At 55.3% G+C, this 21,562-nt stretch overlaps 1 protein-coding gene across 1 annotated transcript in view; it reads right to left on the bottom strand.

The window, feature by feature from the left end:
• FAIM2 (Fas apoptotic inhibitory molecule 2) overlaps nt 1-20,286 on the bottom strand; it is a 30,883-nt gene extending 10,597 nt beyond the window's left edge. The window contains exons 1-11 of the mRNA XM_004428996.3: nt 20,142-20,286; nt 16,927-17,122; nt 14,100-14,203; nt 13,594-13,658; nt 13,110-13,163; nt 7,207-7,257; nt 6,829-6,868; nt 6,267-6,304; nt 5,629-5,716; nt 5,267-5,362; nt 3,489-3,542 (exon numbers count right to left, since the gene is read on the bottom strand). Of these exons, the coding sequence (XP_004429053.1) occupies nt 3,489-3,542; nt 5,267-5,362; nt 5,629-5,716; nt 6,267-6,304; nt 6,829-6,868; nt 7,207-7,257; nt 13,110-13,163; nt 13,594-13,658; nt 14,100-14,203; nt 16,927-17,122; nt 20,142-20,156 (801 nt within the window). The 5' untranslated portion in view covers nt 20,157-20,286. The remainder of the gene's footprint in view (nt 1-3,488; nt 3,543-5,266; nt 5,363-5,628; nt 5,717-6,266; nt 6,305-6,828; nt 6,869-7,206; nt 7,258-13,109; nt 13,164-13,593; nt 13,659-14,099; nt 14,204-16,926; nt 17,123-20,141) is intronic.
• Between the last annotated feature and the right edge of the window lie 1,276 nt (nt 20,287-21,562).

The following is a 21,562-nucleotide window of genomic DNA, read 5'->3' as shown; positions in this document are numbered from 1 at the left end:
TGTCTGTGTGTGTACGCTCAGGCACACAAGATTGTAAATAGAGAAAACACTTGAAGGAGGGGAGAAAGGGAGCTGTGAGCAGATCCCAGGGAACGGACAGAGGCAACCGCAGGTGCAGGGGCCCTGGGCTGGAGTGAGCCTGCCGTGCTCAGGAGCAGCGAGGATGCCAGTGTGGCTGCAGCAGAGTGGGTGATGGGGGAGTGGGAGGAGGTGAAGTCAGCGAGGGCCTGCAGGCCAAGCAGAGAAATGACCCGAACTCATTTACATTTAAGAGGATCACCCTAGCTACTGTGTTGAACATAGAGCGTGGGGGGCAGCACCAGTGGGAGGCCACGGCAAGAATCCAGCTGGGAGGTGCTGGTGACGTGGACCAGGCAGTAGCTATGAAGGTGGAAAGAAGCAGTCAGATTTTGGATAGAAGGTGGAGCCAACTGGATTTGCTGCTAGGCCAGATGTGGGGCGTGAGGAGAGTGGAGGAGTCGAGGATGTCACCAAGGCGTTTGGCCCGAGTGACTGGAAGGATGGAGCTGGCATTTACAGAGATGGGGAAAGCTGTGGGAGGAGCAGGCCATCAGGGAAAGAGCAGGAGCTCAGTTTGTACATGTTAAGTTTGAGGCATCCATTTGACTTCCAACTGGGGATACCAAGTACGCAATTGGAAATTCTAGTCTGGAATTCCAGGCTAGAGATGTAAATTTTAGGGTCATCATCATAAAAGATGGTATTCAAAGTCTTGAGATAGTATGAGATTCCCTAGGGAGTGAGCGTAGAAAGAGTAGAAGGCCCTAGGGCCCTCCAGGATGACCAGGGAGGCAGGAGGAAAACAGGAGAGCTGGTGGCCTGGATACCAAGTGAAGATGATGTTTCTAGGGGGAGGGAATGAGCAATTGTATCAAATGCTGCTGAGAGTCGAGCACAATGAGGACTGAGAAATGACCGCTGGATTTAGTGACATGGAGGCCACTGGTGACCTTGGCAAGAGCATTTTTAGGAGGTTTAAGAGAGAATGGGAGAGAGAATGGGAGAAGAGATGGGAAAAGGGAGGAGAGGAATCAGAGATAGCGTAGATTCCCTTATAAGCACTTTTGCTTTAAATGGGGGAGGAAGAGGGGGATGAGGGTCAAGAGTGTCTTGTGTGTTGTTTTTTTCAAATGGGAGAAATTACAGCCTGTTTCTCTGCTGATGGGAACAATCCAGCAGAGAGGGCAATACTGATGGTGCAACAGAGGGAGGCGAAAATTGCTGGAGGGACCCCCTCAGCCTATCCCCACTTGAAGCTAATAGAAGTTGTCCTCTTTGAGGGAGACCACAGGGACACCAGGCTGGGCACAGGGTCCTGTCCTAAATCAGCCCCTTACTACCAGTGGGACTCTGTGTCAGCCCCTGAACGCCCAGGGCTTCAGATGTGGAAAGCAGGTCTTTTAACATCAGCACCGCCTCCCTCCCTGGGTTGTGGTGGAGATCCAGTGAGGTAATACGTGTGAAAATGCTTTGTTAAACGTAAAGGGTGGGACAGATGGCTGGGATTTTTTTTATTATTCTAAAAACACAAGGGATTATTAAACAAATTTAAGGGATTACTGTTCATCCAGCCCTACATGTATGTACAGCCTCCCCGAGTAGCTGACACACTTGCTGTGACCTGATCCGCACGAAGCCAAGAAGCCAAGTCAACCCCACGACCCTGACCCTCTGGCGGTGCTGGCCTTCCTCCCACTCTCCCCCAGCCTCATCCCCTGCACTGACACCTCTTCTTCTATCTGGCCCTGAGGGCTCCCCAGGCTCACTCTCCCCAGTGTGACCCTCTCTCTTTCTTTCCTCCTCGCCCCCTTCCTCACTTCATCTTTTTAATCAAAATCTGTCTTTAGCAAGTTCTGTCTGGAGGAAAGAGCACTGGTCGGGCAGCAAAGAGAAATTAGTGCTGTAGGATGACCAAGCACCCTGGTTTGCCCAAGATTTAGGGGTTCCCCCAAGAAGTGGGACTTTCATTGCTAAAAGTGGGAAAGTTCTGGGTAAACTGGGATAAGTTGGCCATCCTAGTTGTAACCAAGGCCACACTTAGGTGACCTGCCATTACCTTGCTGGGAAATCTCAGACAAATCACTTAACTTATTTGGGGATCAGTTTTCTCATCTGTAAAATGAGGGGTTTGGAGTTTCACTAGATCCCTTTTTAGTCTCTTCCAGCCCTCAAGTTCTGAGCCTGAAGGTGATTTACTCATTTCACAAATATCTACTGACTGCCACTGCGTGCCACACACCGTGCTCTTCCCGTAAACTGTGGCACCGTGCGCACACAGCACAGCACCTCACACACTGTAGGTGCTCAGTAAAGACCCGTGGAAAGGAATGGATGAACAACTCATTCCTGGCTTGATCCCTATCCAAACCCCCTAAAACCTCTGCTTACAGTTCTGATCCCCTGCTTTTCTCCCCAGCTTTGCTCCCCGAATCTGTCATCAACAAGCCTCTAGAACCTGTGACTAAGCCCAGGACTCTGGCCAGACTGAGTTGAGCTGAACATTCCAATGAAGGAGAGGATAGTCTGGTCACTGCTCCTGCTGGCAGTGGATGTTTACCTTGGAGCCCTGCCCCCCGTAAGAAGATGTCACCAACGCAAGCTTGTCCACCTGGGTGGATCCTGGAACACCATCACTTTCAGGAGCTTGGAGCCCACCTGAGCAAAGGGCCTGTGTTGGGCTACTCCAGGCAGATGGCTGCCCTTGGTCACCTTCTGTCCCCTGGGCATCTGTTACCAGACACCCTCCTCCCCTCTCCATCTAGCTTCAGACCCCAAGTGGGGCTCTAGAGCCAGACCATCCAGGTTCCCAATCTGGCCCTCTACTTCCTAGGATGCTGTATGACTTTGGGCAAATTATTTAAAGTCTCTGAGCTTCAGGTTCCTCATCTTAATTTGAGAACAACAGAACCTACTTTATATAGTTATGGTGAGGATTAAATGTACATGCAGAGCTTGCTGGGGGCAGGGAAGCAAGTGCTCAATAAATATTAGCTTTATTATTATAATCATGGTCATCAACACTCTCGGCTTGGCGAGAACGGCCAAGAACAAGCTCAATCTAAGTGCTTCTCTCTCACAGGGTACTTGGAGTCTCTCTTGCTCCAAGAAGCCCTCCCAGATTACCCCTAGGAGATCAATGACTACTTTAGTCTATGTGGACAGGAGACCCTCACTCTCCCACTCCCACAAGCAGCACTGGCCCTCCCCAGGAGCCAGGGGTACCTCTTCCCAGCTCTGGCTAAAGCTTCGATCCTGCTGTTGCGACCTTCCTTCCCCCTCTGCACAGGTCAGCTGGTCTGTCTTAGAGACCAGAGAGAATTCCCTGACCCAGCACTGAGCCCCACCCTGCCCACATGTGCTTCAGAAGGGTTTAGGGAGGAGGACCATGAGGAAGACAGGCATGGCGGAGGGGCCTAGGGAGCTAATGGGAGGCTGAGAAGTCAGGGCCCCCAGGGGGCCACACTCACCAACGTAAACACGCTTGCTCCCAGCACGGCATACACTGCATGGAGCCAGGGCACCTGTGGGGCAGACGCAAAATGGGCTTAGGGACGGCCAGCTGGGTGGTGGGGCAGAAGGGCAGGGAGGGGGGCTCAGTTCAGAGAACGGAGGATGTGAGACAGACTTCCCTAGTGGGGGCCCTCTCTCACAGCCCCCCCGCAACCCTCACCAGCAACCCCTGAGAAGCCCTAGGACCCAGGGGTCCTTGATGCTCTGTGTGTTCGGGGTGGGTGGGAGAAACCGCAGGATAACAGTGATCATGGAGGGGCTGGCAGAGGACCTCCTGATTGGACTGGCACTTCTTCCCTCCATACGCAGCCGCAGGCTCAGGCTGGACGAGGGTGACTCATTCTACTGGGGCCCTGTCATCCTCCCAGCCTGAGTCTGGCCTGAGGCTGCTCCCTCCTCCCAGTGTGCACTCATCCCTGGCCTGTATGGGTCTGTTTGTCCCTCTGTCAGGGGTCTCCCTGGCTCTGCCTGTGGGGGTAAGGGGTTCAGGTAGAAGGAGACAAAGACTTGAACTCAGGGGTGTGGTGGGGGGCTGTCTGAAGTCCCTGCCAGCTGTGCATGATGGGATTGCCTGCAGAGGCTGGAACAGCACCCCTTCCCAACCTTGGCTCCCCCCAAGTCTCAGGGGCACCCAGCTGTGTGTGGAAACCCTGCAAGAGGTGCCACACCAGCCGTGCCCTCTGTACGGCCTTCCCCCAGAAGATTCCTGGAAACACAGGCATCCCATCAGCCTGACCCAGATCAATAAAGGGTTCTTTGAAGCTCTGGGGCCCCTTCCTGTACCCCCCCATCCTAGATACACAGAGGGCCCCCAGGCCAGCTCCGGCCCCTCCCTTCGTCAACAGGATCCTGGGAAAAGCCAAGGAAATGCCAGAACCAATCTTGATGTCCTGGACTCAGAGCCAATACCCTGGGGGTTGGGGCTGGGCAGGTTGGGCTGGGGAAAGGGGATAGTGAAGAATGCTGTTCCTAGCTTGGTGGGAAAGGGTCGGTGGGGGACCAGGTACCAAAGGCGGCAAAGAGGAGCCTGGTGGCCCATGTAAGCACTGAGCAGGGGTCCAATAGCTTCATTTCTTGGGTTCCCAGGATTCAAACCTCAAATCCCTCCTGTGATGCCCTCAATCTGTGCCCTTCTCCATCTGCAGTGGCCTGAGTGCCTGGAAGCGGTCACTGCATCCTGAGCACTCCTGGCTGGATTTCCCAAGGCAGGCTGGACATTTCTAAAAGAGCTGAGATTTGGCTGGCCCCACGGTGGCTCTAATGGGGTGGGGGATGCTCAGAACTCCACTGCCCCACCTTCTGCCTGCGTGGAAGCCAGATTCTGCCTCTCTGGAATTGGCTGATGCCCCAAGAGTCCCAGGAGGCCCTGCCTCAGGGTTCCTCTGGGCCTGGTGGCCATGCGGAGCTCCAGAGCTTCCTCCCCTGCCCCAGGTTTAAATGCTCTGTGCCCTTCCCCTCAGCCTCACCTCCACCCTAGAGGGGAGGATGGGAAAGGTGAAGCCGGATGTGGCTCCTGGAGCGGGCAGGTGCCCCGGCCTGCCAAGAAAAGCCTCCTTGTTTGTTTGCTTACACTGCCAGCAAGCCCAGGGCAGGTGCCAGGAGGGGCGGACAGGATGGCAGACTGTGAGCCTTTGGCTCTGGGCCTTCCCTGGAGGGTGTAGGAGGAAAGGGCACCCCAGGCGGCGGGCCCGTCCCCTGCCTCCCCCCGGGGCCAGCTGGGAGACCCGAGACTCACGTATTGGAAGGGCAGGAGGATGGCCAGGATGAGTCCACTGAAGAAAAGAGTCATGAGCAGTACGAAGATCACACCCTGGCAGGAGGTGAAGTCAAACTGCAGAGATGGGACAGGTGTCAGCTGCCGGGCCCCTCAGGCCTGCAAGGAGCGGCTTGGCATTCTGGGGGCCCCAAATGGGCAGTGTGCTGGCCAGAAGGTGGAGGCCTATACAGCAGGCCACCTTCTCATGCTCACCACCGGAGTTCCTCCACCTCCCCTCCCCAGACCCTACTCACCCCTTTTACCTCTCCCCAGCCAGATAATCCAAGCTTGGAGCCCCCCACCCCATCTGCCCTCCCCTGCCCACAGGCCCCAGAGCTGACCTTGGTCTGGAAGCTGAAGACGGTGACTGAGAGGCAGACGAGGGCCGTGATGCCCAGGCACAGCAGCACAGATGTAGTGTTGTAGTAACTGCAGGACCATCATGCCAGGGGGTCACCTTCCAGGGAGGGCTCGTGGTCTCCCCCTGCCCTCCTCCCACGCCCACCCCTTTTCTGCCAGGACCTGATCCTGTGACCTCTGGTCCCCACCCTCTCCCCTTTCCCAGGATCCTCCCTCTCCCTGTTTCCCCAGCTTTTCTACTGGGCCCTGCCCTCCTCAACATGCTTGACTCAAAATCCTGTCAGAAGGATCTCGGAGAGACCATGGGAGTGGGGGTGGGGAGGGGCTTGTGCTGGTGCCTGGAGATGGTTTACAGGGAACTGCGTGATCATGAGTCTGGGGTCTTTAAGCTGCAGCCTGAGAGGAGTCACCTTGGTCTCTTCCATCCTCCACCTCCACCCCACCTACGTGGCCAGGTCCGGGGGGTACTGTCCAGAGGAGTGCACGAGGAGAGGGCACTAGGCCAATGTCGCCTGCCTGCCTGAACCCCTTCCCCCCCTCCAATGTTCTGAGGAGGGATGGTGTTGGGGGACAGCTCCCCTCAAGGTGTGGCCAGTCCCCTTCCACCTGTCCCCTTTACCTGGACAACATCCCAGTGAGGTAGGCCATGGACAGGGTCTGGAAGGAGAAGCAGGATGAGGGAATGCTCCAGAACTCAGACTTTGGGGGCCCAGAGACCTTCAAGGTCCAGCCCAGGTCTCCACCCCTTGCATGTCCCCCTCAATTCTGAGTCTGCTTCGGTCACATGCACATTTACTTCCAGGACGCAGCTGGTGAAGGAGCATCCCATCAGGCCTTGCGCCAGCTGTCCCTTTCTTTCTTTTGCAGCCCTGCTCTTCCCCCCTTTCTAAGACCCTCCACTCTTCATTATCCATAGCTCTAGGATGCCTCATACAAACCTCTTAAAAACAAAATCACAATGAAGATAGACAGTGGATGGAGTGGGGGGAGACTAAGCCCATTTGGAAAGAGAGAGTGGGACATCTTTGTGGAAGAAGTGGGGTGAAAATATCCCTGCTTCCCCCAGTGACCTCACATTGGACGTCCCCAACCCAGACTTCCTACCCTTGGAAGCCCGTCCCGTCTCCCTCCTCCCTCTATCCCACTGGGCGTCTGTCCCCAGACACCCCCAGATCACTTACAAAGATGGTCAGGAGAATCAGGTTCCATGGGAAATGCCTCCTGTAAGGCAAGTTGCCGAGTTCAGAGGAGGGTGGGGGGTGCCAGCAGCACAGGCCAGGTCACCACTGCATCGAGGGGGTCTCTGCCCAACCCTATCCCCACTCCTTGGAGCCTTTTCTTTCAGCCACATCCCCAGGTGGCCCCATCTGTCTGTCCACCCTCCCCCCAACTCAAAGACACCAAGTAAAGAAGGGAGGGGCAGGCCTGCTTGATGGAGCCCAGAAAGGGATGAGACCCCCTCAGGGGTGCACAGTATTGGTGGCAGGCAGGACTGGGGCCAGAACTTCCAAGATCCCTGCTCACATTTCCACAAGTTGCTCTCCAAGCCGTCATCATACCTGGGTCCAGAACAGCAGGCCAGGGTCAGGTAGGTTGCAAAGAACACAGCGCTGTGAGAGACAGATGGGTGAGTCAGCCAGTCTCCCCTGAGGCCCCTCCACCTAGTCCCCTGCTCATCTCATTCTCTGCCACCCCTGCCCACAGGGCTCCAGGCAGGGTGACGGGGAGGTCACGGTCATCCAGAACCAGGTAATGGGCAGGGTAGTGGTCCAATTCCAAAAGAGAGAAAGGGGAAGACGATGAGCCTGCTTCCAGAAATACTGAATCTTGAGTGCCATGGGATAGCTGACCACCTAATCCAAAGTGGTCCCCCCAGATACCATCTTATCACTTACACACAAAAAAGCTCATATACAGTGTTTTCTATGTGCCAGGCAGTGCTAAGCGCTTTATGAATATTTGCTAATGTAATCCTCATAGTTTCTCTATGAAGCATGCTCTTCACTTCACAGATGAGGCACAGTGAGGTCAGGTGACTTGTCCAAGGTCATGCAGGTACCATGTGGCAGAGGCAGGATTAGAACCCAGGCCTCCAGAGTCCTAGCCCCACACTGCCTCCTTCAGGCCCTTCCCAGCCCTAGCACTACCTGTAACCATCTGCTTAGTTACTTTGTTGTTGGTCTACCCTTCTAGACTGCAAGCTCAGCAGGGGCAGGGCCCTTGTCTGCCAGCACCTGGGCCAGCAAGAAGTACCTGTGGCATGAATTTCTGGATCAGGTGGCCCTATCCACTAGGATACTGGCAGGGAGCTCAGGTGCAACCCAAAAATAGGGACTGAGGATTGAGGGTTTTCTGGAGAGCAGTGGAGGTGGAGGCCAGTCCAGGAGGTGGGAGATGAGGGCTGAGGACCCAAGAGTGTGGCATGCTCGTGCCTACCTAGATTGGTGCCACCACCAATGCATGGTCTCCAGCCCCCAGTGGGCCCTCAACATGGCGCCTTCCATCCCTCCCCATCTCTGTCCTCCATTCTCTTGCCCATCCCCCACAGCAGCAATTCCAACCATCTTCCCCCATACACAAAACTCTCAGGTTGCCTCACTCTCCTGCCTGGTCTGGCCTGATGTGTCCTAGAAAGATTTGGCTCCCCTGGCTCCCTGCCTGCCACCTGCAACCATCATGTCATGCATCTGTGTGCCCTTCCTCCCGTCCCTCCTCCCATCCCAGGCCAATACCCCCAGCCTGGGCTCTGGGTACCACACCCTCAACTGCCTCACCATCTCTATTACTAAACCTTTCTACTGCTGCCTCTCCTCCCACACAAAGCTCCTCAGCTGTTCTCCATCTTGAACCAACATCTTCCTGGCTCTAGGTGCTGCTACTTTACCCACCCTCACAGCCAAGCTTCTTCTGCACAGCCAAGCTTCTTGAAAAAGTTGTCTCCACTCACTGTGTCTTCTCCATCCCACAATTACTCCCCAACCCAACGAACTAGCCCCAGCCCCGCTTAATGAGAACTGGCTTTGTCATATCACTATGACCTTGTTGGGTTCAATTGACAACTCTCAGTCCTTATCTTACCTGACTTCTCAACATCTGATCTCTCTCCTTATTTCCCTGGTTCCAGAATGACATACTCTTGGATCTCCTCATACCCCCCGGCCACTCTTGAATCTCCCTCAGAGCATCTCTAAATATGCCTGGTTCCTTCAACGCAGGGTCCCGTCTCCCTTCACGCCCTCCTTGGGTGGGCTCACTCATCCACAGGACTCCCTTTATCAGGCAAATGCTCATGACTCGCACACCCATATTTCTGATCTAGATTTTCCTTCTCAACCCCAGACCTGAATATCCAACTGCCTACTGGGCAGACATGGCTATTCAGAAACGTGCCAAACTCAACAGGTCAGAAACTTGCCCCCTTCCCTGCTCCTTCTCCTGCACCCCCTATTGCAGAGGACATCATGCACCCTCCAAGTCACCCAACCAGAGACCTCAGTCATCCTTGACTCTCACTCTGTCATGCCCCATTAATCATCTGGACCTGTTGATCCTCCTACTCAGGCAGCTGTCAGATCTGTCCCCTTCTCTTCATTCCCACTGCCACCCTTTTAGGTCGGGCCACCTCTGTCTATCTGGTCCTCCTGCCTCCCCACTGCCTTCCACTCTCCAAGCTACAGGTAAATCCGATTGTGTGACCCTTCTGTTTAAAATTCCAAAGACCTGGCAATGCCCTGCATGATCCACCCCTGCCTACCTCTCCAGCCCATCCCTCACGGTGCTCCACCCCTCCATTGCAGCCTCTCAGGGCCCTCTCACCCTCACAATGTGCCCACCACACTGTGCTCCTGCTGAAAGGACTCACTGGCAAGGACATTGAGGCCTGGGTTAGAGGGGCTTCCTCTGTGCACCACGGGCATACCTCAACCAAAGCCCACACCCCCACACCCATGGGCCTGCTCATCTGACCCTCCACCCAGGCGTAGCACCTGGAGCAGCCTACTTATTTTGTATTCCTACCACCTAACCCAGGGCCTGGTACTGGTTGGATGATCTTTAAATATTTCTAGATGAAATGCAAAAGAACAAGGAATGTAGGGGTTGAGGGAAGCCTGTTGGATTGGGTGGAAAGGATGTCTCCCTCTTCACCCCTTCCTGTTCTTCAGTGGTTCTCAAATGATGTGGAACTGTTGTCACAATGACTGACGGGTTTGTAGGGCCAGGGGCCAGGGCTGCTGAACTCCCACTCCATGAGGGACAGTAGAATTATCCTGCCCCAGTCGAGAAACACTCCAGGATCTGCTCTCTTTTGGTCTCACTTGAGTCATTGGTCAATCACTTCAACAATAAGGATAATAATAATACCCTTGTCTATGTGTATCCTGGGTGTGGGTCCAGCCTCCCTCCCAGACTGGAAGGCGGCAAGTGAAGGAGGGAGGGACAGGAAGGGCAAGGGCCAGTCTCCTTTTCATTCCGGTCCACGGCTCCTCGACCCTCAAGACAAACAGTCAGGAGGGATGGCAGAGGGACTGAAGACCTGGGGGTTATGGTGCAGCTGTGGAGCCTGACACTCGCATTCATGTCCCAGCTCTACCACTACTATCGTGTGACCTTGACCAAGTTACTTAATTGCAGAGCCCTGGCTTCCTCCTTTGTAAGACAGGAATATTGGTACCAACTCACTGGGCTGTAGCAAGGATTAAATGAGAGCATGCATGTCCAGCGTTTAGCACAGGGCCTGGCACAGGGTAATGACTTGAGGATGGAGCTGTTATTATTATAATTAGACTGACAGCTTCCTGGAGAGGCTCTGACCCACCTCCCCCCAGCTCTGGTCTCACACTTTTCCTCCTCTGCCTGGTCCCCCCGCCCCCACCCCACAGCCCTGACTCCTTCCCGCTCCAGGGAGGCCCACGGTTCCCCCTGCCAGAGCTCAGAGGGAGCAATCAGACAATAAGGCGGAGCCTCCTGAGGGACATGAATGGGGCCTTGAGAAAGCTGTGGCTGGCAGGTGGGGGGTGAGGGTGCCAGAAGGCTGCCATCACAGGGGGCAGAGAATGAGTCATAGCAGAAGTGGGAGAAAGACTGACTCGCCTGTCAGAGCCTAGGCCCCAGGGCCTCGTCTGGAGCCATGGTCTGTTTACAGAGTGTCAGAGGAGTGAGGCTCAGGAGGAGGCGGGCTCCAAACCCGGTGTCCTCCCCCAAAGTGTCCTGCCCTAGGACCAGGCCTGGGCCACAGGGGGAGGCAGCAGAGCACTGGGGGAAAGTGCACAAGCTTTGCAATTATAGAGATATGGGCTTCAATCCTGGCTATGCTGCTTAGGAAGCAATAACTCCTCGCTGAGCTTCAATTTCCTCATCTGTACAATGGGGATTATAATAGTGTCAGCCTAGCAGGGTTGCTGTAAGGATCAAACGAAAAATATCTGTAAAGCACTGAGCACTGTGCCTCACACACAGAAAAAGAGCTGTCTTATTCTTATTGCTTTTAAGGGCTTGGTATGTTGGAGAAGGTGAGGCTCAGACCCAGAGGCAGATTCAGGGGTCAGGGTGGATAGAGTTGATGGGTGGGGAGGAGGCAGGGCAGGGCACAGCCACAGTCTGGCTTTTTGGAGAAAAGGGCAGTATCTTCCTGGTGGAATACCCAAGCTCCTTTAAGGCTTTGTGACGCCCCATAAAAAGCACATGGTCCACGCCCACTTCCAACTTCTCTCCACCCCCACCCACCCCTGAGCCAGGGAGAGCATCAAAGAAGTTGAGGAGGAGGGTCCATAAATCTCATCATTCAGAGGCCAGATTCCCACGCCCACCCTCACTAGGGGTGGACTCTGCCTCCACTTCTCGAGCCTGCTCATTCCTGGACTGTCCCCTTGCCACCATCTGCTCAGGGCAGACTCCTGCAGACCCTCCTACAGAAGGCCTGGCAAGGGGCCTGGGAACTCCATTCCCAAGTCCTCAGGGCACCTGAGGCTGCCAGGTGGTGCTGACGTGCTGGGAGCCATGCCAACCTGCCGCGTGGGCTGGCTCAGGTGGTAGTCCCTGGGGCCTCATTAGCTTTGCCATACAGTGCCTCCCAATTCCCCAAGACACATGCCTCCCCGCCTGGTCTGCAGACAGGCCTTCTGTCCTATGCCCTAAGAAAGGCTCTAGGCGTGAATGTCTCCCCCCCAGGGCCCCCAACTAGACTGAGCCACCCCTCCACTCCTCCACGTCTCTGGGGAGCCCCAGAGGCCAGGATGAGTCTCCTTCCCGTCAGCCTTCGGCTGGCTTGTGTTAGCTCCAGGCCAGCTCTGGGACTGTTCTGGGCTCGGGTGGTACAGGTGGCTTTGGGCTGAGCCCACATCCTAACCAGATCCTCAACCAGGAACAGGCCTGGAACAGCGCATTCCGCAAGCTCCGTGACAGGGCATTCAGAGCTTCCACCCCATTGGGCCCCACTGCTCTCTGAGACATCCCGGATTCTCCTACCTGGAGCCTGCCAGCTCTCTCCCAGCATAGGCCCTACTTTATCCAAGGTACCACGTGCAGTCCCACACCCAAGCTTTTGCTTAAGCCAGTCTGGCCTCCATCCATTGAGGGGCACCCCTCGATGTGGACTCCCTCCTCTGAATGTTGCTCTTTCACATGCTGCCTGTGCTACCCGCTACCTTCCCCTGCAGGGGCCTCCTCCCCAGCAGCCCCAGTACAGGGCTGGGCTCACAGTGGGTCCTGATGGAGACTTTGACGAGAGCAGTTCTGCTCTGAGCTCAGGGTGCTCCTGGCCTGGAATTATCCGGAATGACCCCTTAATTGCCCAGATAGAGGGTCAGAATCACCTACACTGTCAAACCTCTTCTCTCAAGTTACCTGCCATGTTCCTTAAAGAGTATAGGGCAAGCAGAAGCCGAGTGTTCAAGAGGAAGGGAGTCTGCCAAGCAGAGGGATTAAGACCACAAGCCTCAACCTGAACCCTGGGGTTGAATCTTAGCTCCACCACTGACTAGCTGTGTGACCTTGGGCAAATTACTCCACCTCACTGAGCCTTAGTTTTCTGAGGTAATCGTACCCAGTAGATTTGAGGATCGAATGCAATACTGTACATCAAGCACACAGAACAATGCCCAGCCCTTATTAGGCACTCCATAAGTGGTAGCTATTATGATTAATAATTCGTAAGCATTAATAACAACAATGTTAATAAGAGCAGCAACATTATCATTAGTGTGGGCCAAGGTGTCCCAGCCCCCTTCTCCTCAGGGTCAACGTCTGGGTCTCTCCAGCCTTGGCCGCACCTCCACCCTTCCCTCCTTGTGCAGGCACCAGAACCTACCCATCCCCTCCCCTCCCCCTCAGATATAAACACCCCAGAAGGCCCTTCTGGCCATGTTCTTGTGAGGCCACAGGCTTGGATTCTGTGAACAGAGATTCCCGCCTTGTGCTGCTGAGGGTTCGCTGGAAGGGGCCTGAGGGACTGGGGTATACTCACTAGGATGCCCAGTACCAGCCCGGGTTGGCCTGGACATAGTCCTTAACGGGGTCACTGCACAGAAGGGAGAGAGAGAGAATTGGAATTTACTCGAGGTCTCTATTTTCTGGTTCAGCATCTGCACCTGCCCCCCACAGTTCACAGGGCTTGAGAGGAAGAAAGGAGGAAATGCACCCCTGGCGGCTCAGGGAGCCGCAGCCACAGTCCCAGGCTGGGACTTGGAGGTGCCTGGGTGTGGGGCTGGTGGATCTGAGAGGAATGACTCTCACAGACACCTGCAGGCCCGGAAGGCACCCTGGGTCCACCCTCCCGCGATGGAGGACTCCTCCATGTGCACTAAGGTTATTCCCCAGCATGAGCAGGTCCACTGCCCAGCACAAATCTCTTCAGGCAAAGATTCCAAGAGAAGCCTCATTCTGGTCCCCCCGCCCCAGACCTGGCCATGGCTGCCCCTGGAAGGTACCGGTCCACACTGCCAACTCACCAGAAGGTAAAGAGAGCCACGACACCCAAAGTCACCAGCAGCTGGATCAGCAGGATAGTATAGACCTGGGGTTGGGAGGGGCTCCGCTCAGCTTGGGGTCCTGTTTGAGGCTGGGGAGGCTCAGGCCCCAGCAAGGCCCAGAGTGACCCCAGCTTCCTGGTGACTCAATCTACTCTCCAGACCCCCATCTTGTGCCTCCACCCTCCTTCTTAGGGGTCATTGGAACAGACCCGGGACAAGGTGAAAGGGGAGGAGGGATGCTCCAGAGCCCAAACCCGCAGGAAAAGGGGCCCCACAGTATCTGGAGAGAAGAGACAGTGTGTTTAGGCATAGCAGGAGGCAGAGCGTGAGACCTAAGGAAGCACTTCCGAACAGGTGCTGTTAGCTGGGATCACAAGAGAAGGGGAGAGAGATGGCCTCTGCAGGCAGAGGGCTGGGCCAGGGGCTTCTTGAGGGGCTCCCCCCACCCAGCACCCCAGTCCTGGGGAGCTGGGGGAGGCAGTTACCTTTCTGATGAAGACTCGGCGAACTTTCTGGTCATCCCAACTGAAGGTGGTGAAGAGCTCATGGTCTCCAGTGGGGAAACCATTCTCATAGCTGGAGCTGCTGCCTGTGTGGGCAGGGGGAGGGCCATGAGGGCTCCCAATCACTGGGTGCCCCCAATGGCCACCTGCTCACAGCTCCTTTTTATCAAACTGGCTCTCTGGCCTGGCTGAAGCCCTTCTCTCCAGCTCCTTCTAAAACCTCCCCCCAACCCCCCCCAGCTCTCTCTCCCTGGTTGTTTTTCCTGTTCTGGGTCCTGAGAATGAACTGTCATCCCCCCTTCCCTCCCCTCCACCCTGGCTGGGGCTCCCTGGGGAGCAAGCTCGGCCATACAAGTGTGACCCTTCCCTCTTGTGTCCCCCACCCCCCTCCCTGGACACTCTGGGTCCTTTGTAGCCAAGGATCAGGGAGGGACAGCCAGTATCCCAGGGCCACCAGCACATCCTAGTGTCAAAGGTCCTGACCCCAGATTGAGGCCATTGGGGTGGGAACTGGGGCCTAGTTGGATGTGGTGGACCTGCTGGTGCTCCAGCTGGGAACCAGGGCTGGGGGAAGACTGGAGGAGAAATAAAGTCAGGACAAGGACAAGAAGTGGGGATGCAGTTTTGGGACCTGGTTCCAGAACTCAGGCTTTTGGGAGAACACGGGCTCCACCGTCAAATAGACCCATGTGTGGATCCCTCCTCTGAGACTGACTAGCTGTGTGACCTTGAGCAAGCCTTCTCTGAGTCTCTTCTCTTCTATGACATGGCTCAGCGATACCTACCTCATGTGGACCAAACCAAAAGATGAAAGCCTATGGCTCTGTGCCTGATGGGGACCATGCCACCCTCTCCCTAGCACCCCTCCTCTGGGCCATTCCCGAGTCCTCAAACAAGTCCACTCTGTTCTCCTCCCCTGTCCCAGTGATCTCCACGATCTTCCTCCCACCCCAACCCCACCCCCACCCACAGGAAGAGCCTCCTTGGTGTTTCAAAGCTGGCCATGGCATTGCCCTGCTCTTCGACGACTCCTACTGCCTCTTACTCACATTCAAGTTCCTTAGCAACGCCTCCACAGCCTGCCGTGCGCAGGGCCCTCCGGCCCCACAGCACATCACTCCCTTCTGTGTTTCTCCAGCCTGACTATATTTTTTCAGCCACGTGCTGTCTGGCCTCTGAGCCTCTGCATATTCTATTCTTTTAGCCTTGAACACTCATTTCCCTTTTCATTAGGCTAACTCATGCCATCCTTCAGGGCTCAGTGTGGATGCCCCTGACTCCCGGAAGCCTTCCTTGACTGTCAGACAGGTTAGGTGAGCTGCCCAGGCCTCTATCACTGTAGCTGTTTCACTATGTGGTGGTCGTCCATTTACTTGTCTACACTGTCAGCTCCATGAGGGCGAGTCTTGCAAATCGATGCATCCCCAGAAATTAGCTCAGTGCCAAACACTGTGCGTGGCACATACTTAGTGAATGTTTGTTGCATGTTGACTAAAACAAGCTGCCTTCCTGCCCCGACAGTTCCTTGGGAAATATTCCTTAAGGCAGCCAGTCCTGGCAGCCTGGATGTGGGAAATGAGGAAGGGCGAGAGAGGTGGACCCACTACAAACCAGGGGCCTACAGACCCTCACCCTCTCATCCTTCACTTCTCCTTCGTGTTCTGTCTACACCCCCCACCAAAGCCCAAATGGCCAGGCCACAGAGGGGGAGAAAAGGAGAGAGAAAGCAGTCCTGTGGGTGTCTGGGGCAGGGAAAAGGGTCCCATGAACACCAGACCTTCAACAACCTTCCAGTAGGTCACAGTGGGGTAGGTCTGCTTGGCTCTGGGCCGAGGGGGTTTGTGGTAAGAGGTGTGGACCATGATGGCCACTCCTTGTGAGTAGAAGCTCTGTCTGAGGCATTGTTCCCTAGATCTCTTCTAGAATTCTGCTGAGGGTGGGGGTGGGGGGGGTTGATAATGTGGGAGAGGGGGGCTCAGGGGCTGCTGTGGGAGGTTGAGGCGCTGAGAAGGATTTGAGGAGGGGCGCTTCCTCACAGCTTGTGGGGAACTGTGTGTTCCTAGCCCTGAGGCAAAGCTCCCACAGGCCACTCAACCCAACAGAGGAGCTCCCATGGGCTGGGATTCTTGGTCTGCAAGGAGCTGGCATCAGCTTGGGTGAGTCCGCCTATGAATTATGCCAGGCCATGAGGGACACTAAGGCTGGCATCCACATACCTTCCCCTCTTCATGCCCTCCTGAACCCAACAAAGGCCTGGGGAAGGGAAGAGAGATGAGAGTGATGGGTGAAGTAGATCCTCAGGTCCCTGGGCCCCCCAACTCTGGAACCTCCATGGGGACGTGTCCCCACTAAGGTTTCAGATCAGCCGATATGTAAACACACTGCACCCCCAATCACAGGGAGCCAGCCCCAGCCAAGGCAGCCTCATATTGCCCCTTCCTGTGTCCACTCTGACCTCTCCCCACCCCTTCTCTGCATCCCTTTCCTCTAGGAGAGCCCATCTAGACTAGCCTTTGATTTTTCTCCCTGCACCTGTCCCCTCTATTTGCCCTAGCTCTGTGACTTGGAAAAATCTCCTCTTTTCCGTCCAAGAGCACTCTGACTGCCGACAGTGTATCTCTCCCTTTTCATGGAGTCCTTCTTGATCTACCCTCAGAAGAGTCCTCCAACTCCCAAGCCTTTGACAACAGAGCCTCATACAACAACCACACAGTGCATCTAATTCTGAGCAACTTCCTCCTACCCAGGTTTCCCGTCTGGGCGCACCACTCCCCCTGATGCTTCAGCCTCCAGGAGCTGAGAGACTTACTAGGGTCCACATAGGCCCAGCTGGGGTGGAGAGGCACAGCCGAGGGGGCTGGGGGAAAGGCCCCTGCCTTCAGCCCCTCCCCGGAGGTGGCCTCCTCATAGGAAGGTGGGGCTGAGGGCACTGCTGGAACCTCCTTTTTCTCTCCATTCGTCTGCTGCTGCCCCTCTGTCCCAGGGGCCTTGTTAGCCACGGAGAGCTGTGGAATAGAGACAGAGCGAGAAGGTCACCAGGGAAAGGGCACCCTCCAAGCCCTCTCCAGCAGGCCCTCAATTCCTGGAATTTCCATGAGTACCTTCTCACCTGCACTGGGCGGCGGGGGTGGGGGGGGCTGCAAATAAGAATCCCCATTTTATGTGAGCTATATATAAAATGGTATATTGTTCAGCCTTTAAAAAGAAGGAAATTCTGCCAATTGCAACAACATGGATGAACCTGGAGGACATTATACTGAATGAAATAAGCCAGACACAGAAAGACAAGTACTGCATGATCTCACTTAATGAGGAACCTAAAACAGTAGAACTCATAGAAGCTCAGAGGAGAATGGTTGCCAGGGGTGGGAGTGGGGGAAATGGGAAAACGTTGGTTAAAGGGTACAAAGTTTCAGTTATGCAAGATGAGTTCTGGAGAGCTAATGTGCAGACCGGGGACTATAGTTAACAATAACCGTATTGTCTACTTGAAATTTGCTGAGAGGGTAGATCTTAAGTGTTCTCATCATACACAAAAAACGGTAATTATGCTAACTAGCTTGACTGTGGTGATCATTTCACAATGTATGCATATTTAAAAATATCAAGTTGTACACCTTAAATATATGCCATTTCTATTCGTCAATTTTACCCCAATAAAGCTGGGAATAAAAAAAGAATCTCTCTATTTTATAGATGGGAGAACTGAGCTCCAGGAGGGTCGGGGCTGGCCAGAGGCACACAGTGGAGCTGGGACAAGGACTGAGGAAGGAGAAAATTCTCAGAAGAGCCCACCATTCTTGGTCACTGTCCCCGGGGCAAAGGAATGGGTCTGTACGGTTCCAGTGTTTCCCTAGGTTCCAGGGAAGGGCCTGGCATAAGTAGGCCCTCAAAAATATTATCGAATGAAGGGTTCTCTCATTCATTTAATCTCCCTGCTACCTGAGGATCAGAGAGGAAGAATGACTCAGGCAAAGTCACAGAGCCACGTGTGGCCCATCGGGCTGCAGGGCCCAGGCACCATCCACTGGTATTAGCCTCCTTCGGCTGGGCTGGAGAAGATACAAGGAGGGTGGGATGGGAGAATGGGGAAACAGAAACGGGGAGGAGAGAGAGAAAAGAAGAGGAATGGGGACTGCACGGTGGAGGAAGGGCAAGAGGCCCCGGCTAAGGGTCCTGTTCTGGCCTTGTCCTATTGGAGCCCCAGCCTCTCCCCCAAGCCAGAACAGAGTCACAGAATGTCACTGCTGGAAGGACCTCAGAAGGCATCTAGTTCAGCCTCTTCCTGCATTTTACAGATGAGGACACTGAGGCCCAGAGGGAAATGTGCCCATGGCAGGTTGATATGCCCCCTACCCCACAATGTACACGTTTAGCTTTGGTGAGGGGGTAGGAGCTATGAGGGCCTGAATGATGCAGCCAAAGAGTGGAAGACTGGGGTGGAGGGGTGTGTGAAAACTGAAATACCAGCAAAAGGACTGAACCTCAGAAAATAGGATTTAGGTCTGATTCCAAAAAGAATGTGTTAAACCTCAAGGGCCACTGAGGAAGACTGCAGAGTTCCTTCTCTGCAGGGCGCATCTAGCTGAGGCAGCCCAGACACGGACAAGTACCGGAAAATCTCTGCTTCCATCCAGCCCTAAGGAATATTGAACTGGGAGGTCTTTTCCACCACCAGAGAGCCTGTGACCAAGCTGGGGGTGAAGGGCAGAGGAGGCAGGGGCAATACAGTCCCCCCAGGACAGGAAGCAGTGTCAGCAAAGTGACTGGTGGAGGTCAGGGTGGGGAGTAGAGGGAGAGGATCAGCAGATCTTCATTTTCATCACAGTGAACACCCCCAGGCCTCCTTGGGGAAGGGCCTGGGAGCCCAGGCCTGTGGGAACGGGGCTCTGGCTCATCTGTTTCCCTCCCACTCCCCACCTCCTTCCTCACCCAGACCAGAAGGGACACGCCTAGAAAACCCATTGCAGCCCACCAGAACCAAGGTCCTCTGAGCCCAGACCCAGGGCTTGTGTCTGGGAAAAGGATTATCACCTCTGACTTCAGCCCTGTGCAAAGCTGGTCCTCCTCACCAGTGTCCCCCCCCCCGCCCCCCCCCAGCCGCTCAGCACCCCCAGAGCCTCCTGGGCCCTGCCCCCCATACACACACATCCGGCATTCCCAAGTGAGGTCTGCCCAATGGCAGGAGGTGGTATCACCCAATGACATCATTTTGAGGCCTGATGAGCTTAAAAACAGGGAGAGGAGGGTCTGAGAGCCCAAGGAAGGATGCCATTGGCTCTGAGGCTCATCTCAGAGAAAAGAAGGGGAGTGTAGGGGAGGTCCCTCTTCTGTTTTCTCTGCCCAATCCTTAGCACCCCCAAACAGAGGGCCCAAGGACCCTCCCCCTTTGCCCCAGGACCCAGTGTTGTATAATTCCACAGGCTGTTGACGTTACATAACCCTACTAGGCCAGCCAAGTCTCTGCGCAGCCCCTCCCCTACATTTCAGGCCTAAAACTGGAAAAAAACAGATGTTTTTTCCAGTCTCATCCAGTCTCACACCTGGCCTAAACCAAAACAAAAATTAGAGCATCCTGATGCAGGATTGCCACAGTAACCCCCCAACCAAAGGGGATGTATCCAGATGTGCAATAATGACAGGGAGTTGGGTTGGGGGGTGTTTCTGTGGAGGATGGGAAAGATGAGCATAATGTGGTTGGGGTTGGGATTGGACCAGAGCTGGATGCCCCAGCATGCACACACACAGACACACACACTGGACACCTAGGCTGACTCCTTAAGAGGGCCTGGGCACCTGTGAAGGGTCCTGTGATACCAAAGCCCAGGGTGGAAGGGAGGAGAGGTGAGCCTGATGGGCGGGGAACCTTGAAATGGGCCTTTTGATTCTCTGACTTCAGCAAGGACCACAGAGGACCTTTGCACAAGGGAGGATGCCTATAGTGGTCCTGAGAGCTCGCTTAGGATGACAGGGGTCTGGGGAGCAGGAGGATGGAGGATGGTTCAGGCGGGGGAGACGCGGTACCTTTCCCTGGGTCATGGTGCCGTCTCTCGGGGAAGGGGTCCCTGAGGCAGGGGCGGCCGCTTGGGTCACCGCAGCCTGCCTGCGTCTCTTCTTTCCTCCGCGTGGGTTCTAGCAACATCCACTGCAGCCGGGCCAGGCGGACCGGAGCGTACCATCCGGGCGCGGGGGGAGGAGGGGGCCGGGGGCGGGCCAGAAGGCTGCTGCGGAGGCCGCTGCGGATTCGCGAGCCGAGGGGGCGGAGGCTGCGCACCGCCCCCTCCTCCTGCCCCCTCCATTCTGGTACCCTCGCCCGGGGGACCAGGGAGCGCCGCGCTGCGAAGCAGCCCAAGTGGATGGGTCCGCGCGGGCGGGAGGAGACGCGGGGACTCCGTGACACCGGACCAGCTGATGCTGTCTGCCCATGACTGGAGCTGGGTGTCAGGACCTTATCTCTCCTCCATCTCTGCTGCTGACAGGCTCTGCCTTTTTTCCCCTCCCTCTTTGGATGCGGCCCTGATTTCTGCCTCCCATCTCCGTCTGTTTCATCATCCACCATAGAGGGGGAAAAAGTCTCCAACGTCTTGCCTACCCCACCTGGCTCCTAACAGGGCCCCTGGGCCCTAAGTTCCTATGGGCCTTTGGGCAAGCCATGTGGGCATCTCTCCTTGCCTCCCTTTTCTCTCCTGTGAAATGGGAGCAATAGGCCACTCCCTACCCTTTCTCAGAGACATGGTGTGGGAGGATGCAGCTTATATTTTTTTCAACCCTACTGGAACATTTTACTAGGTCTTTCTGGAGACACCTCTAGTTTTGTCTCAAAGCCTCACCAACCCCCTGCACTGCTCCTTTTCTGCTCCTCTCTCAGCCTCCATGACCCCTGTCTCCATCTGCTCTCCCACCCCACCCCTCCTTCCAGAGCCTGTCCCATCCTCTTTCCCAGGCCTGTCCTTGGGACTCCGCCATCACCAGGTCCTGTTTTCTGCAGCTGCCGCAGTGTTACTGTGAGGTTTGCAATCTCAGAAGCTGGGCTCGAGTCCCAATTTAGTCATCCACTGGCTGTGTGACTTTGGCAAGGCCCTTAACCTCTCTGAGCTGCCGCATCTCCTAGGGACAGGAGGATAACAGCAGAGCCCTGTCCTAGACTGACTGTAAGACACAAGGGTGATGGTGTTGAAAGCAGGTTGAAGGCCACAAAGTGCTGCTAGCGTGTGAGGTATTATTAACTGAGGAATCCCTACCCGAGTGTCTTGGACTGCCCCAGTGTGAGGAGTCAGAGATCTGCCTAAAAGAAGGATCTGAACCTCATAGGACGGGATGAGAAACCAAGACCTGGTGCAAGTGGGAGTGGCCCCTTACCTTCTGCTTCCCCGTCATCTCTCAGCTAGACCCCCGTAGAGACCAGTGAGAAAGCAGGGCCCTGGGTGGGCAGGTAAATTATCAAA

This window comes from Ceratotherium simum, chromosome 17, assembly GCF_057802395.1.
Source record: "Ceratotherium simum simum isolate JZ-2026a chromosome 17, ASM5780239v1, whole genome shotgun sequence".
NCBI classification, from domain to species: Eukaryota; Metazoa; Chordata; class Mammalia; order Perissodactyla; family Rhinocerotidae; genus Ceratotherium; species Ceratotherium simum.
The sequence above is the reverse complement of the archived record's forward strand: the minus strand, read 5'-3'. Positions and strand labels throughout refer to the sequence as shown.